This window comes from Calidris pugnax, unplaced genomic scaffold (genome assembly GCF_001431845.1).
Source record: "Calidris pugnax isolate Ruff unplaced genomic scaffold, ASM143184v1 scaffold103, whole genome shotgun sequence".
Classification (NCBI taxonomy): Eukaryota; Metazoa; Chordata; class Aves; order Charadriiformes; family Scolopacidae; genus Calidris; species Calidris pugnax.
This window is the reverse complement of record NW_015090990.1, coordinates 5,759,855-5,776,852: the sequence shown is the minus strand read 5'-3', so window position 1 is coordinate 5,776,852 and position 16,998 is coordinate 5,759,855. Positions and strand designations below refer to the sequence as shown.

General features: G+C 36.7%; 1 protein-coding gene across 3 annotated transcripts in view; it reads left to right on the top strand.

The window, feature by feature from the left end:
* The window catches only part of GRB14 (growth factor receptor bound protein 14), a 48,226-nt gene extending 38,208 nt beyond the window's left edge, over positions 1–10,018 (top strand). For 2 of the 3 annotated variants that reach the window (XM_014954216.1, XM_014954218.1), the window contains exons 9-12: positions 1,485–1,601; positions 1,705–1,940; positions 5,684–5,777; positions 9,339–10,018. In XM_014954216.1, coding sequence (XP_014809702.1) covers positions 1,485–1,601; positions 1,705–1,940; positions 5,684–5,777; positions 9,339–9,485 — 594 coding nt within the window. In that variant the 3' untranslated portion in view covers positions 9,486–10,018. The remainder of the gene's footprint in view (positions 1–1,484; positions 1,602–1,704; positions 1,941–5,683; positions 5,778–9,338) is intronic. The other variant, XM_014954217.1, reaches the window with a different exon arrangement.
* The last annotated feature ends 6,980 nt before the right edge of the window (positions 10,019–16,998 follow it).

The following is a 16,998-nucleotide window of genomic DNA, read 5'->3' as shown; positions in this document are numbered from 1 at the left end:
ATCGTGGATTTTTTGAGCTTTTATTATAGTTCTTGCTGTTAAAATGCCTAAAAGATGCCTTTACTATTATAGGCATTCACAGAAACAGTTTTCAGTGATATTGCTAATAAGCATGGCTCCAAAATTGTGCTTAATACACTGACCTTGTCTTTACTTTCTGTTATATGAAGCTGTTACTGTAGCCAGCTGCTGCTTTTATAATGGATCGGGGAGCCATTGCTGATTCTTTCTCCTCTTGCACTGTTGAGGGCATTTTAGCTCATGTAGCTTCTAACACAGGCATAATCTGTAATCATATTAAGCATGGCATTGTTTTTCTACTTGTGCATTATTAATGAATTAAACAGCAAATTGGGTAAACTTGGGAATTAAGTGCACAAGCTAATGAACATGCTTCTTAGGGGAGCAACCTCTATGTTTCATATTCCTCAATAAGTCACAACCAACTCCAAGCTACAAGGAGTTCCCTCCACTCTCCTAGAAGCAAACATTTCTCTTATTTTAGCCTTGGTTTTTTACTTTTGAAAAGTTCTTTACAAGTTACAGTTACTCAGGCAGACATTAGACTACAGTGTCAAGAATTACAGAGAACTGCAGAGTTGCCGTCTTCCGTTTCTAGTTACATTCATGCGTGTAACCAAACAGGAACGAAACAGAGCTGCTTTGGTTTTGGAGTGTGAAGCTTTGCTAACAGTACAGAAATCTGGGCCTCTTGTGTTCCAGAATTTACTTTAACTTACAGAATGCTAGGATGTTCTTTTAATTATTTGATATTCCAGTGCCTGCCAACATTTGAGCCATTACAGTCCGTAGTAAACTCTATTTTGTAAACCTTGGTTTCTGAGAAGTGTTTTCATGAGTTTTAAGACTGTTTTGTCAACTTCAATGCTTTTTATTCTACTGTAACAAACTTAATATTCACTGGGAGAAAAAACCCAAGCAGTTTGTTTAGTCTGTAATAAGAGTTAGAAGAGATGTATTAAAATTGAAGTTAAACTCCATAGAAATGGCTGATTTCAATGCTTAAATCCAGTTAACTTTGAGTGACATTTTATATTAAAAAATATTTAAATTTATTACACGCTTATAGCAAAATATTTCAAAGCTTTGTTAATTTGATGGTTATGTATAAGGATTTACCTTTTTCCTATTACTTGAACAACTTAGTAACAGTTTGCTGGCTTGTTTTGACATGCAAAGGGGCTAGGTATAGTTAAAAATATAGAGTTTATGGTAAAACAATATATTTATTATCCATTGCAGTAATGCACAAAGATCATCTGTCCTGCCAGACTGTAAAATTGAGCTTTGCAGCAGCATACTGGAATTACAAATGCTCCCTAGGGTAATATGAGTTTGGCTCTGATGGGAAACACTGCAGATACTTGAAACACCACTTACAAAACATAATGTTTTCTCAGAAGCTCGCTTTTAAATGATGAACCTTTTAAAAAATGAACTAAATTTATTTCCCTTTGTTGCAGAGAAGCATTTCAGAAAATTCTTTAGTAGCAATGGATTTCTCAGGACACAGAAGCAGAATTATAGAAAATCCAACAGAAGCCCTTTCAGTTGCAGTTGAAGAAGGATTAGCATGGCGGGTATAAACACCTTTGTTTTATCAGAATAGTATTTTCTGATTTTTTTTTTTTTATTTTTAACAAAAAAGCTTTGAAATCATGCTTTTACTTCTCTCTCATACAGAGGAGAGGGTGTCTACGACTCAACTCACATGGTAGTCCTATTGCCATGTCTAACATGGGTACGTGTGAGTTAATTCATTGCCAGAGAAATGCAATAGCTGGTTCTTTCAATAAATACAAAATGTTTTTTAAAACCTTTATTTCTACAGCTATACACAGATCTCAGTCATGGTTTCATCATAAAATCTCTAGAGAAGAGGCTCAGAGACTTATTTTGCAGCATGGACTTGTAGATGGGTGAGTTAATTCTTTACATAACTCTTCTGAGACATTTCTAGTCAACAACTGCTATTTTCATGTACTTCTTACTGGGCGGGGGGGATGGGGATGTGTGTGTGATGGAGGAATGAAGATTTTGCACTTACCTAATAGAAATAAAAATTCTTTTATATAGGGCTATCTGGGGGTCAGTTGGTTTCTATTTTATATCTTTTGGAAGCAATAAAGTGGTGATCTAACACTTCGATTCTGTCACTGACAGATTACTTATGTCTGCTCAGAGCCAGGCACTTGAGCTCTGTATTTGCACAATATTCTCTGGGAACTATCAACTTTGGCACCAGTGTCTTTTGTATCTCTTATTAGTGATGAAAGAATAAAAGAAAGCCTGAAAACATTGACTAACCTTATTATAAGATGAACTGTGCAGGGACAGCCATTGAAAAAAAATATATGTTTTTCCTCATGAAATGACTAAAAATTGTAGTATCCCTTAATGGTGAAAAATAAACATTAGGATAAGACTACTCACTTTTGATTTTCTCTCATTTAAATATTAATTTTAAAAAATGGCAAAGCAAGTAGGTATTATATTTTCAAAACCTCCTGTTTTTCATTTCTGTGTTTTTATCCTTACTTCTGTATTAAATGTAAACTTGAGCCTCCTTCATTCAACGAGTAATTCTATAAAACTCTGTTCCTAGTTAGTATCTGTAACATCAGATGACTCATTAAATTCCTTCAGTTTTAGAATAAGTATGTTGTAATACTGTTTTCTACATCTGCAGAAAGGACTCTAGGAAAAAAAAAAAAAGCATGGGAAGGAAAGGGAGACATAAATAGTCATAACTGGCAATGATGGCTAGTTGGACTTCTCCTTTTGTATTTCTTTTTCCTTTTTTAATTTCAAGGGTCCTGTGTTTAAGCCTGGATAATCATCCTGAAACTGCTTCTCTACTCTGCATTCATTTTTGCGTTTGTTACACAAGAGGGACAGGATATGGGGATGAATGCAACATGTATTTCTGAGCAGTTTGTTATTCTAGGGCTGATGAATCTTCCAGTGTCTTTCAGTGGGTACACACACGTAATGTTAAATGAGACCCAGTAGACTTGGCAAGTAAAGAGCAGTGGTGTTTGAGATAAGAAAGTGAATACCTTGCTAACACTGGTTTAGTACAGTGTTGTTCATGTTGTATTCTTGGATCTATTCATAGATATGCATTATGGTTTTGGTGAGGATGATAGTCTCGTGTAGACTGTCTAGAATTGATTAGAACATGGTAGTATGAACGCTCATGAAGTCATGAATACATTAAGCATGTGATAAATACTGTGCTTTTTGATGGGCTGAAAGAATGAATTATCACCAGAAATACGGAATCTTTTCATGGGAATAAGATTCTGGGGGAAGGAGGGTAGGCAGAGAAAATAATCCATGATCCAGATCTCCTTTTAGGGTGATCCAAAGCAGGGAGATCTCCCTCATATATGACAGAGGTGGTAAGATCTCTATAATACTGTATGTACCAACAAATATGCTGTTCACAATGGCTTATAAAAGATAAAGAGACTATTATGTAAAGGATATATGGTAGTCTCAGTATTTGAGTAACCCAATAACACAATTAGGGATAGCAACAATCTTAAGGTGTGCTACCAAGGAATAAATTTTTTGGATCTACTGCTCTGGCGTAAAACCAACTTTCTTAAAGAAGTTTATATAGCAATATTGTAGATTTCATACTTTACTCCCTAAAGGACATTTGAAGACTTTTTAGTGATAAACGGTTGATAGGAATGTGAACTGATTGGCATCTGATTGATAAATGGGACAATAACATTACCAAAAGGCCCATGACAAAACGCAACTGGTCATTCAGCAAATTCCTTATGAGTTTATGAAGGAGCAGTTTGGAGTCATGCAGCATGTCTAAAAAGCTCCCTTCCAACCAGCATTTCTAAGATTCTGTAAACTACAACCCTTTCTTCATAATAAAGTGATCTTTTTAAAGGTTCTTTGACAACTAAAGTAGGTCTATTGTGATAAAGTTAGAAAAGAGTAAAGATCTTTTTATGTGACGGAGGACAAATGTTGCTTATCTTGGCTATTAATACAAAAAAAAAAGTAAGAAAATGGACTTCAAAAGACTTGAAGAATGGGAACATAAATCCTAATCAACCTTTATTTTCTCTCCTACCCAATGTGATTACTTTGTGTATTGTTTAACGTGCATCTCAGTATTTGGATGTAGAGACCCCATTTTCAGTGTCTGCAAAGGGGCACATTCCTATAGTGTCATTTTTCTGAATAAAATAAAATCCTTAATGCTAGTCCTTAATGACAAACGTATAAAAAAATTCAGTTTATGCAAAGAATATATCTAACTGCTCTGAAAATTTTCATTCATGTCCTGGAGAGGGTGAGAGGCCACTAGGTGGTGAGAGAGAGCTTGTTAGGAGAGCCCAAGTCTGTTGAGAAGTCGTCCTTATATTTGCCGTGAGCTCTTACAAACCATGTGCTGAGTTGACAATTATCCCTCTTTAATAACTGAATTAGTATCAGAGCTCCGAATTAGACTGGATGGGGATTTTGATATAAATGTTAATGATTATGGACTTCAAATTTCTTAATTCCAGGTATTTTCTTACTTTGTACAAATAGAACTCTTAAAATCTTTGATGATTAAATTAGTAGTTTGAATCCATGCCGTTAGTCAGTTAAAATCCACTGTAAGCCTTTGTCTGCTTTCTTCTTCTGAAATCCTTTCTTTTCATGTGGTTATGCTCACATTCCTGGTATGTGGTTGGGCGAAAGTAGGTGGCCACTAGTGCTTGCTTGGTTGATACCTGCAAGTCCATCTTGCCTGTTCCTTGGTGTCCTCAAAGAGGAGCATGCTTGCCAATGGCTGTCCCTCCGTTTCCCTTCTTTGATGCATTCGTTAGCTATAACTGTTCCAGACCTGCACAGTACAAATAGTTCAGACTCTTCCCACTACAAAGCTGTGAATCAGGTACTTCCCTCTGTCCTCTGAACTGTTATGTACCGCTATTCCAAACCCAGTGATTCAATTAAAGTTCTCTCTTACTGGTATTCATCCTTTGTCTTTACCAGATTATCCTGCCAGGATTATAGCAAAATTATGTCTGTCCATAACCTGGCTGGAATAAGTTATTGGTGAACTAGCTGCAGTGACACTGTTGGCCATTGAGAGTGTTGTGATTTGAATAATGATGCCATAAAGTGAGCAGAGTGCAGCTCTCAGTGGGAATTTGGCCAATGTGCAGAAGTGAGTGTGCATTTATGAATATTGGCCAGCTGTGAAAATTATTCTGGTATTTCCTGCATTACTTTTTCTGTAAACTTCCAGTTGATCTACCTTTTGAATTTTCCCTATAGTGCTTGTGATTTAGGGTGACTGTCAGAGTCCATTTTTTTTGAAGCACAAACTTTGAGGGTGCTTTTCTGTCTGAAGAGATACGTTGTAATTCTATGTGGTGTAAAAACTGACGCCCACAGTGTCATTCATTCTGAGAAATGCATATTTTACACGTAATAGACGAAGTGAAGAAGAATTTAAGAAAAGTATTTCCAGTGACGCGTTTGCAAAGAAATACTGATTAAAGGCATACTTCAGGGAATTTATATTATTTCTGCTTTTTACAAATACATACTGCAACGAATTTATGACAGTTTTAACTGGATGTTTGAAAAGGTTTTCCAGAGTGATCTTACTGTGAAAATTCTCAATCTCTTTTAGGGTATTCCTGGTACGTGATAGCCAAAGTAACCCCAAAACGTTTGTATTGTCATTGAGTCATGGATTAAAAATAAAGCATTTTCAAATTGTACCAGTAAGTAAATTTTTAAGTTTATATATACAGTTGAAAAACAAAATAATTGAATAATTGTGGTAGAATATTGATGTACTTTTTTTATTTTGCTCTTGTATGGATGATATAAACATAATACCTGCATCACTAAAAATAGTTAGTATTCTTGAGTAGAGTTGAACATTTTTGAGCTTTGCTGTTTGATTTGTTATAAAGCTTGACTAGTATTATAAAATCCTAAAAAGTATATTGAAAAAATAGAGAAATCTATTTGAAACGGAATAGAAACAACTCTGATGGCATGAAAATCATGTATTAATAAAGGTCGTAATGCCTTTTCATTTTTCAATATGTGCACCATTTCTTTTTAGTCATCTGTTTAGATGGACTGCGGTCAATGTGTGTGTGTATCTCACTGACTCATCTGTTTAGGATACTGTCTCTCAATATTTGGAGTCAAACATTTTTTGCTGACCTATTCTCTTGATTCATGTTATTGTGGTATATTCATCTCCAAGTCTTTTTCAGGGGGAAAATTTTAGCAAAAAATCGATACCTTTATTTAGTGCAGCTACTTATAGGTAAGCTGAAATTTCCTAAATTGAAATCACATTTCCATCAGTTTTCATTGAAGATATCATCCAATTCTCCTTCCAGAATGGCCAGCTTTCACTCTCCCTTCCAATCCCTCCAGCAGTGGTTTATACTGTTTTCTTTACAGGCTGCTTCTGTTGAGATGGGGAAGACTTCAGCATTATGGGTTTCAGCCACAGATGCTTGACTAACTGAGCAGACCTATAGCTTACTCTTCTTTCTTCACAAGAACCTTTCTTCCAGACCACATAGTACTCTACCCTCCATGTAGAAGAAATGAGAGTAGTGGCACTTTTTTGGTTTTGTTTCTGATCGGGTCATCCCCTATGATTGTTCCCCAAATTTCTGTGTATCTTACTTAGGGCTTGTAGCTGATAGCACCCCCTAAAAAAGTTCACATAGAATAACTTCAGAAAACTGAAGCAATATTTGGGAGGAGGAGAGGAGTGAATCAATGTTAGTTAAAAGAGTTGCTCGGGTTTTTCATTGTGTTATATACAAACAATGGAGGAGAACCTTCTGAACTCTGTACTAATACTGTATGATTATACTTCATTGGGATATCATTTACCTCTCAAATTTAAGAGACCATTTTTCTTTCCCTATGAGGAAACAGACCCTCTCTGTAACGACAACAACCTAATCCAGAGAGAGAATGTGTATCTGGAAACTGTTAGTTCCCCAAACATAGGCATATTTCAATTCCCTTCTGTCATTTAATTTCCAGTTGCATTCGTACCCCTCATAGCATTCTCAATACTCTCACTTACCGCATGCTCTGTTTTTGCTAGAACAACAGTCTAAGGAGTTCAGAAAATTATTTTTTGATATGGGAAAGATTTCGTTTCCAGTTGCTGCTGATCTTCTAAGTGAAGTTATAATTTCCTAAGAAACAAGGCATTTTGTGTTCCTGCAGTAAGTTAGTAGCTTATTAATTGGAGACCAATGTTACCTTTTTGAACTTCAAATTCTACTGTTCTTCCAAACTCTTGCCTTATTCCAGCTACTGGGAAGAGGAGAGAAATTTCCTACTAAATATAAATAAGTTAAAAATATTTAGTAAGTCTTTTTACAAGACAAAAATAATTCAGTCTCTAAAGTAATTATTTTTCTCTTACATTTTAGGCTGTTTCAGGTTATACGGTATTTAAAAACGTTTCCTTTCGGATAGGGCATGCAGCCTGCCAATTCAAGCTTCCCCCACATTAACAGGTGCAATGTTAGCATCAGTAACGTGTGCAACAGGTATTGCATGTGGGTGGCAGGGAACTGATTGTGAAAAGTTGAAAATAAAAGCTTTGGGATACATTTGGGATCCCATACTGTGAAAATTTAAGAACTTGGTAGCTTAAACTTTTTTTTAATCCTTACTACTCTGAGTTGATACAACATAATTTCAGTGTAGTCTCTTCTGAAATTAGCTGTTTTGTAGTCCGTGCAAAACAAGAAGAATTGATATACATTTCTGGAACTGTCTTTTTCCAATAAATGTTCTCTCATAACAGCCTTGTTAGCTTGCAGAAGATGTTAGGTTCCTGGGCAACATAACTTTGATGTGAATTTTTACTTTGCAAAATATTGATTGCTTTAGAATTAGCAATCTGTCTAGTATTCACTTTGAGGTTTGGGATTAATTTGGAAGGAGTAAAATATACTAAAAATGATGTGTTGGTCGACAGACATCTGAATTGTCAGCTCTTCCTTGTACTCAGTGTGTTGGCAGGAAAATTGCATGCATACAATGCATCAGAAGGTCCGATGGATGATAATTCGTTTTCAGATTCTTGGCTGGAGCACAGGAATTTACACATGCACAAATTGATAATTCCTTAACTAGCAGTGTTTGACCTGGATTAACCAAAGTCTGAGAATAAAGAAATTACAAACTACTTCCAGACATGATAGAAAGGGGTAGAATAACCAGGAATCATAAGCAGTTCAACAGCTGCTTCAGATAAGAAATCTTAATTACAGGTAAGAGAACTAATTATATGTTCTCCCGTCCCCTGCACTCAAGTAGGATAGTTGCATCTTTCCCTAGCACACCATCTGTTACTAGCTAGCCCTTCTTCAGAATCTTCTGTACACTACTCTCTCAATCTCGTAAAGTATCTTTTTTCCCTTTTCTTTTTTAGAAGAGTTTAAAAGTGGGGTTTTACCCTCTATTTACATTAACACTGATTATTTGCTATTGCACGGAAGCTTCTTGATATTAGATGTATCAGCAGTAGAGGAAAGAAATCGAGAAAATATATAGTCAGCAGTGCAGTGCAAATTGTGCAAGAGCTGATGTTCAGTAACCTAGAATAAGGAAATACTGATTGTGAATTTTTAAGCATTTAAAAGTCAAAAGTAATTTTTCAAGGTATGTTTTGCAGTTTTTTCTTTCTCTCTTGTATCTGTGCTGACACATGCATTTGGATCTGCAGCAGTTCTTTCCCCTACAACAAAGAACACATTACTACATGAAGCATGGTACTTTTGTGATGGGCAGTTTCTCGTGTAGCAAGTAGCATCCAGTACAGCAATGCACTAGTGTGTAGATGCGTTGCACCTCACAAAATAGGTGACACAAAATGTAGCAGTTACACAGGATATGAATGAAGCAAAGGTTGAAATCCATGAGTAAGTTGAAACTTGGTTGTTTCCTGTCAATATGTAAAAACTCAAGTGTTCATATTAACCAGCTATCATGCCAAAGGCATAAAGTAGTACTGTTAGTGCAGAAATAATGTTCCTATATTTATTTAATTGTTCTTCTCTTTTAGGCATGTACCTAACTTAAGAGGGAAGTTAAAGAATGCATTATTTTTCTGTTTTTTATTTTTGATCTTGCTATGAATGATGACTGTATTTTTCATTCTGTCAGTAGTCATGAATATCTTGGTCTACAAGAAGAATTCTCAAACAAGTATTTAAATCGGCAAGAAATACCATAGCAAAAGAGGATTTTATTCTATCTGTTTTTTTCTTTTTTCATTTTTACAGTTGGAAGATGATGGGAAGCTATTCTATACCCTTGATGATGGTCATACCAGATTTACTGATCTCATCCAGTTAGTGGAATTCTACCAACTTAATAAAGGAGTACTGCCTTGCAAGTTAAAACACTATTGCGCACGAATTGCTCTTTAACCAAAGCATCTGTTGTTTCATCAGAGGGAAAGGAAGATATTGGAATACTTTTTCCCCTAAAGGCAATTTGTATAGTAAGAAGGGATAAAGCATTACATTGTAAAGATTCTATGTTTTAGATGCAAAAAATTTATATTCTACATGGATAAGAACTTTGCATTGTGATTGTCACAGCAAAATTAATTTTATGGTTTTAAAAAAACATTCTTTCCTATGTAATTCTTTAGTGTTCTCTTGGACTTCTTGGGGTTTTTTCCAACTGAAAATAATTTAAAAAAAGATAATATTGTGTAACTTTAACAACAGTATAACTGAAGGGAAGATCTTATTCTTAAGTTTAAAATTTACTTTTTGTCTCTTCCAATGTTTCTCATAATTCCTATTCATCACATAGAATAATGACATTTATTGTGGTGAGGATAAGCTGAACTGCACATTTTGTTTGTAAATAAAATGAATAAATATTTTGCACTATATTTTTGAATGCTACTTTGAGGATTATCATACAAAAAGTGAAAAACCATTAAAACTACTTATAACTGATCAGTTGTATTGCTCTTACTGTTGTAATATTTTAATGGATTCTTTCTTTGATGATTAGATCTACATCTTTATATGCAGATGGAGTGTCACTTGGCTGTGACATACATAAACATGCATAAAATATCATGCAGTGCTTAAGGTGGTTTAGAGTATGCCTACGGTCTCTGAGAGAGAATGGGAGTGCTGTTAAGTACTGTTGGAGAGAGAATCAACTTCAATTGCCCTTAAAAAATAAAGGTAACATTGTAATTCTTACAACATTAACAAGTATTTACAAGTAAAGGTAAATCCAGGGAAATTTAATCTTTGCTGAAAACCTGATAAGAATGTGTTTGCAGTTGGTTCCTAGTTTATTTTATTATTTATCGCAGCATAGCACCTTCAATATAGGTGCACATCCTTAGAGATTATGAAACATCTAACATTCCAACAAGAAAGAGTCAACAGAGTCAGTTTTTGGACCATAGCATTAGAAATACTTTTGGTATCTGTTTTGAATGAGAGATGATAGTGCTGCATTCTTGAGCAAAGACTCGGGTGGAATGTGGCTTGGATTAAAGGGCTGTCTCTGTCCAGTTGCTTTGCTGTCCAATAGATTTGATCTTGTCGTGAGGGTTCAGGACCTGGCCCTCGGGATCTTTGCTTGGGGTAAAGGCTGGAGCCCGAGGTGGTGCTTGGAGATGGGCCATCACATTGAATCCAGCCCCTCCTTCCTGTGCTTGCTTTGATTCTTTGACTGTCAGACATGCCAGCTGTTCTGCTTTAGGAGTTGGTGGGGAGAGAAAATGAAGAAGACAAGGGACTGATAACAGGGACCTGAGGGACAGCAGCGCCAGTACGTGTAAGCCAACAAGATCATATAGATGGAAGCATTAGAATAGTAGGGTAACTGTAGCCTATGGTTTTGTTATTGTGTGTCTGGGGAAGGCAATCATAATAACATAATACTGTGATACTTAATTTACTGACTTGATCCACACATCACTGACCTTTTCCTCTGGTATGCAAATACAGTTTTTAAAGCTCATTAAAAAAGCAACTCTTCATAACGTGTACCAAAGATGCAACATATGTGGTGCCTGAGCTCATTACATTAGAAATGCCTTGTAAAACTCTTCACAGTCTAATAAATTTAACACTTAAACCTCAAATATAATTTCAAATTGTAATTACAAAGATATAGTTTTAATTAAAACCTCTTCAGATTTAGCTTAACAATGTGATTACCTCTTAGGCCTAGTATTGTCAGAGATTGGTATATAATAAGGAGAAACATTCTCTGCATCCATATTTTTTTGATCATCTGACAAACAAAATGAATTATCTACTGTAGTCTGCTTCTACTTGGACATGTGAAAGTTTTGCCATAATTTTAATTTGTGTTTATGTATTTGCTAGCATGCTTGGTAGAGAAGCTTACTGCTCAGTGAATGAGCACCTGTCACCTTTGGATTTATCAGGAAAGAAAAGAGAATGTGGAGATTATGCCATATGGTGGAGAGACATCAACCATCAAGAATCCTTCCTGCTTTTTCAGGGTTTTTTTCACAAGTGAAATTGAAAAAAAACACAAACAGAAAGCCAACATATAAAACCCCCCAAAAAAGGAAGTATTGCTTAATGAGCATGATTTTTAGACATTTGAAAATTTTTAACTGGCAAGTATTCAAAGCATTCTTACTCTGTAAAATTGTTGTCTCCTCCATTCTGACAGCTCTTAATGAAAATCTAAATTGAAATCTTACTGAGAATACAAAGTCTTTTTAAAGTCTTTTTTTTTTTTTTTTTTTTTTTTCAATGTGTCTACCCCTCCTCGGTTATCATGGTAGATTCCATAAATCCACTCTTTTTAAAAAGTTAAAAGTACATATATGCGAGAGCCTATTACAACTCCAGAGAAGCTGCTAAAATAGGCCATCAAATCAAGCAGTCTATGATTACGTATTTACAGAATAACCCATGTGTCCCAGAACTATGGACTATTCAGTAAATAAGTATTGAGGGATTTCTAATTATTGGTTTACATGGTAGGTAAGAGCTACTTCATAGGTTGATTTTCTTTTTATACACAGTTCATAGTATCAATCTGCACACAATTACATGATGTTTCTTTAAAGCTACTGTTAAAAAAAGGAAGAGAAAGTTAAATAAGAACTAGATTAAAGTTTCATTAAGAATCCAACAAGAAAGCATCAAACACAGGTTTAAACATAACCGGTGTATGATTGGAGAAAAACAGTAATGCTCTGACACAAGAAGAGCACCAGCATTTTCCCTCTTCAGGGTCCCCCAGAAGCATTCCTACCCAGTTCAGTGATGAAGTTACTGCACACGTACTGGCCTGAATAGGAATAAACACGTGCTTGCACGCTTACCTGAACGAGGGCCTCTAACCTTTCAGACTTCTAATTACCTTTTAATTTAGTTCTTAGCTCCATATATTCAGTTGTCTCTTGTTTGGAAAAGTTCTTTGTTAAATGTCACTTATATTTACACTTCGATTTTATTTTAGTTTTTTTTTTTTTTACACCTGAGTGATAATTTAGCTGTCACCTTGTGCCCAGTCAAACAATCCATAAAGCCATACAATCCTTGTGCTAGTGTTGCACTCCACTTGTACCAGCTTATATATATGAAAAATGTGCCTCAGCTACCTCTCACACATCACCCACTGACCTTTCTACTATGTCCTTCCTGTGTCCTTCCCCTTCCACAAAATGAAAAAAGTTTTTTTAAATTTTTTTTTTTTTTTTTTTTTTTTTTGCAAATGTGCATACCCTTCCTGAGCTGTATGGTTATCCATGATTATGTCATAAACACCAAAATGATAAAACTAATAAAATCTAGTTTGGTGTTTAAGTGACTTGACAGGGTACCTTCTTGTTTAAATATTACTGAAGGAAGAAGCATAAAGGAGGTGGTCTTATTTGTAAAAACAAAACCAAACGAACACACTCCCCCCCAAATCAAAACTCTTTGATATCCCCCACTACTTTAAAACATGTTAAATGGGTACAGGTCGTTGACTTCCAAGACCCTTGCTAGCAATCAGTATGTTCTCGTCAGAAAAATGGCAAGGCTTTTTATACCATTCAGGGTATGTCTGACCATAAAGTTGTCTGAGGGTGTAGGCAATACTGTTTCAACAGAATTTCAGTGTGTTAACTGTGGCTTCTAATTAGGAATACGACACTTTAGTGCCCACCTTCATGAAGAAAATTGGCTAATCAGGAGTTGTTAACAGCTCAGGGAGAAATCAGTACTATTTTGGGCAAACCAGTCTCTCTGTCTCCAAGAGAACTAAGAGAGAACTAAGCTTGCCATGCAGAGGTACCGGAAGCAGTGGAACTGTACAAGTCCAGCTTTCTATCTGGGGTAATTAGCCCTGTAGGGGTATGCTCTGCAAGATGTGAGCTGGCTCAGAGATTGCTCTAAAGTGCAGCATTGTATTTGTTGGCATGCCCTTTGTGCCTTAGTTTCCAATCTTAAAATCTTTTTGGCTCAGAGGAGATTAAAAGTTAATTCATTGGTGTTTCATAATGCATATACATACACTGTTAGAATTAAGGTTGCATGGGCGGCATTAAATGACATTTTTTAACTTCTGAGTGTTTTTACTTAACAATCTTATTAAGTAACTTAATGAATTTTTTGACATGTAGCAAGTCTCCAGTTCATCAAACTAAATGTTTTGAAAGAGAGCTTTAACCCATTAAATAAAAGAGGATTACGTATGTAACTAACTACAAGTGGGATCTTTCAAGGATAATTGAATTTCTGTCAAATGTTGTCTGTTATATCCTGGTTTAAGAATGGTAGCATTTTGTGCTTCCCTGGGGGTAGAATTATTCTGTAGTGTAAGTAGGTTTGGGGTGTCTCATTTTAAGACACAAATCAGCTTATTTCAAGAGAATAGCCTTTTTGTTGTTATTACGTTGTTTAAAAGCTACTCATCTTCAACTAAATGGAACTCACTCAGCTACCAATTAATTTAACTGTTTAAACCTATTTAATAGATGTAGCTTGCAAATCAGTCTAGCATTTTTCATTAATAAGTCTTATACGTAATTTTTCTTACCTTCATTAGCTTACTTTAGAAAAATACAAAGCAACTTGCACCTTACACCAGCATTTCTGTTTGGTTAGTAAAATAATTATTTTTATTCCCATTCTGGTATTTCAGACTACTGTTCCTTAGCACTGTAATGCACTCCGTTTCTAATTTCAACTTTGTAGCTGAAGCTTTCACTGAAATCATCGAAGACGGGACATACACCATTACTTGAATATACTCGCAAGCTTTCAGAGGTTAAACACTTATGGTCTATGCATAATCAATGTGTATGGTAGTGCAATTAATGTTAACTTTAATGAAATGCATGAATATTTAAAACTTAATGAATCTAGCTTTACAGCGCGCTTTACAGCCTGGTTCACATATGTGAACAGTATTGACTGTTGGCCTCTGGATGTCAGCAGCGTATCACGAAATTCCTGTAATCAGCTGCTGTTTTCCTGCTTCCTCCCAGAAATATCTGTGACTTGTGGTCTCTGCACACCTCCAGAACACCCAGTGCTTTTTCCTCTTATAAATTATTCACTTACTCTGTACCAATTAGTTCTACCAGTTGCTAGGTTTGTTATCAAGTTAAGCTTCAAGACAAGAACCTGAACTCAATGAGTGATTAAAAATTTATTAGCAGAGATGATTAAATATGCAGATAGTCTGTGAAGCTTGTTCTTGAAACCATTATATTACCTTTTTAATACTAATGATTTGTATAATTAATTTTAAAAAAGCCTGAAAGTCTTTTAAAAAAAATCAGAGTAGGACATAAAAGAGAAGAGATTAAATGCAGAGGAGGCAGTGAACCTGAGTATTAGAACAGCTCATTCACATGTATAGGCAATAAAGCGATTTCCTTACAGGAATAGTTTGTGGTTTTTTTCCCCCTCTGCTAAGTTGATTGTTTTATTAATCTTTTAAGCAATTTGGGAAAACTCTATCCACTAGTGAGTCGTATTTTCAAAACAGAACTTTATGTGATTAACGCTGATAATACAGACAATTCCCCTAAACTTTATGGTTAAAAACTAAACCGTATCAAGACGCTGTTTCAACAACATTTAAGTGGGATATGCTGGGTTTTAGGTGTGCAAGTAACCCCAGGGTTTCTCTGGGAACTGCTCGGGTACATTAATGCCACTCGGGAACTGCCAAACAGTGTGGCAAATACCAGGCGCAGTTTCCAGAAAGAGGGGCTGTCCCCCACACCAGGGGTGGTGTGTGCGCCTGCGAGGTGGGTGCTGAGCAGAGCCCATGTCCTCACAGCTGTGCCCAAGGCAGTAGTTGGGCAGATTCAGGGGTGAGGGCAGGTGGGACCCTCCGGAGCCCGGCCTGGGGAGAAATGGCTAAGGAGCGAGTGGGAACGGCCTGGTGCTGATGAACCTGGAGGAGGTGGGCCTGCCCTCCCCTCCCACAGGGGAAATAAAATAAATGAGTAGATGGGGTGGAGAGACAGCCCTGGGGCCTGCCTTTTTGCATTCTATCTCTGTGAGAGAAGTGAACCCTCATGGCCAGCGTCAGAGTAGCCTGGAGAGCAAAGGTGGTGGGCACCAGCTGTGGCCTGGAGTGAGTCCTGGGTGTGGTGCCACTGAAGACCATTGCTGGTGGCCTCAGGCAGTCCATGGGAGTGAGTTGGTGTGGACGAGGCATGAAAGAAGGTGAGGACCTGCCCCAGCTTCTCCTGTAGACCCTGTGCAAAGAGGGGTGTGAGGAGCCTAAGAGCTGCTAGTGGGCCCTTTACCTCCTGGAAAGGGAAGAGTCACCCCTCAGGTGAGGCTGATGAACCCTACCAGCTGGAGATTGTCAGAGTTAATGAGTTGCCCCTAATAAATATGGGTGGTCTGGGTTTGACTAGTAGGTATGTGCTTGGAGGTTACGCTTGGCTTCTTGGTTATGAAATTGAGGTCAGTATGACTAGTGAGTGAAAATGTTTTTATTTTAAAACTGGGGGCTTGAGGCGGGAAAGGGAAAGTATTGGAGGGGGTTGCCATGTACCCATTGTGTCCACTCCCCCCTGCTTTTTTTTTTCCTTCCTGTTTATAAATTGGAGTGCCTTTATTTTCAAATACTAAGCTCTGTGTAGTATTCTTTAGGCTTCAGGTTATGTGAAGTGCAACGTGTGTTTTTACACTTAGCCGTAGTGGGCAGCAAAACAGGGGCACAGCCTTTTCTGGAATGAGACCTGAGGAAGGTGTTGGTATTGCCAGCACCATTAAACTTGCATGGCTAGGCTCTTGCTGTGGAGGGTAAGTCTAAGTAAAAGTGGTTGTTCTTTATCTGAAATAGCAGGTGTGCCTCTTTGATCGTGTGAAATTTGGCTGTGACCTGGGAACTTCCTTAGTAGAGCACAGTCCTGGAAGAATTCCTCTAGTTCCTGGGAGGTGCATTGACTCAGATGTATATATTTCCTTTTTTGCTTTCTTCTTGCTCTGAGCTAAGTCAAAGTACCACTCTTCACAAATGTTTTTCAGCTTCCCCTTATATTATGCCAGCTACTTACTTGAGGAAAGAGAAAGAGCAGAGGGAAGATCATTAACTAGAGTAAGCAAGTTGGTAGACAAAGTTTAGAGGACATTGAATGAGGCATTTCATGCTTTTCTCCTTCTGGCTGAAGCTGAACAAAAGAATGAGTCCTTAGTCTCACATGGGGTAAGCTGATGTGCTCCAAAGTGGGTTTATACATTTAGATTGTCAGTGAAAACTTCCTATTGTGAAGATAAATCCTTTAACTGAGGGAAAGGAAATATATTGTTTTAAATATTTTTACAATGTGTGAGGATGCAGGTGAGAGAAAAAAATGCATGAAGTTTTCACAGGTTGAGGTTTTTGTAGTTTGTTGTGGTATATTTTTAACCAAAAAATGTATTCTGTTAAATTGTGAAGAACTCTGCAATTGCTGAATCT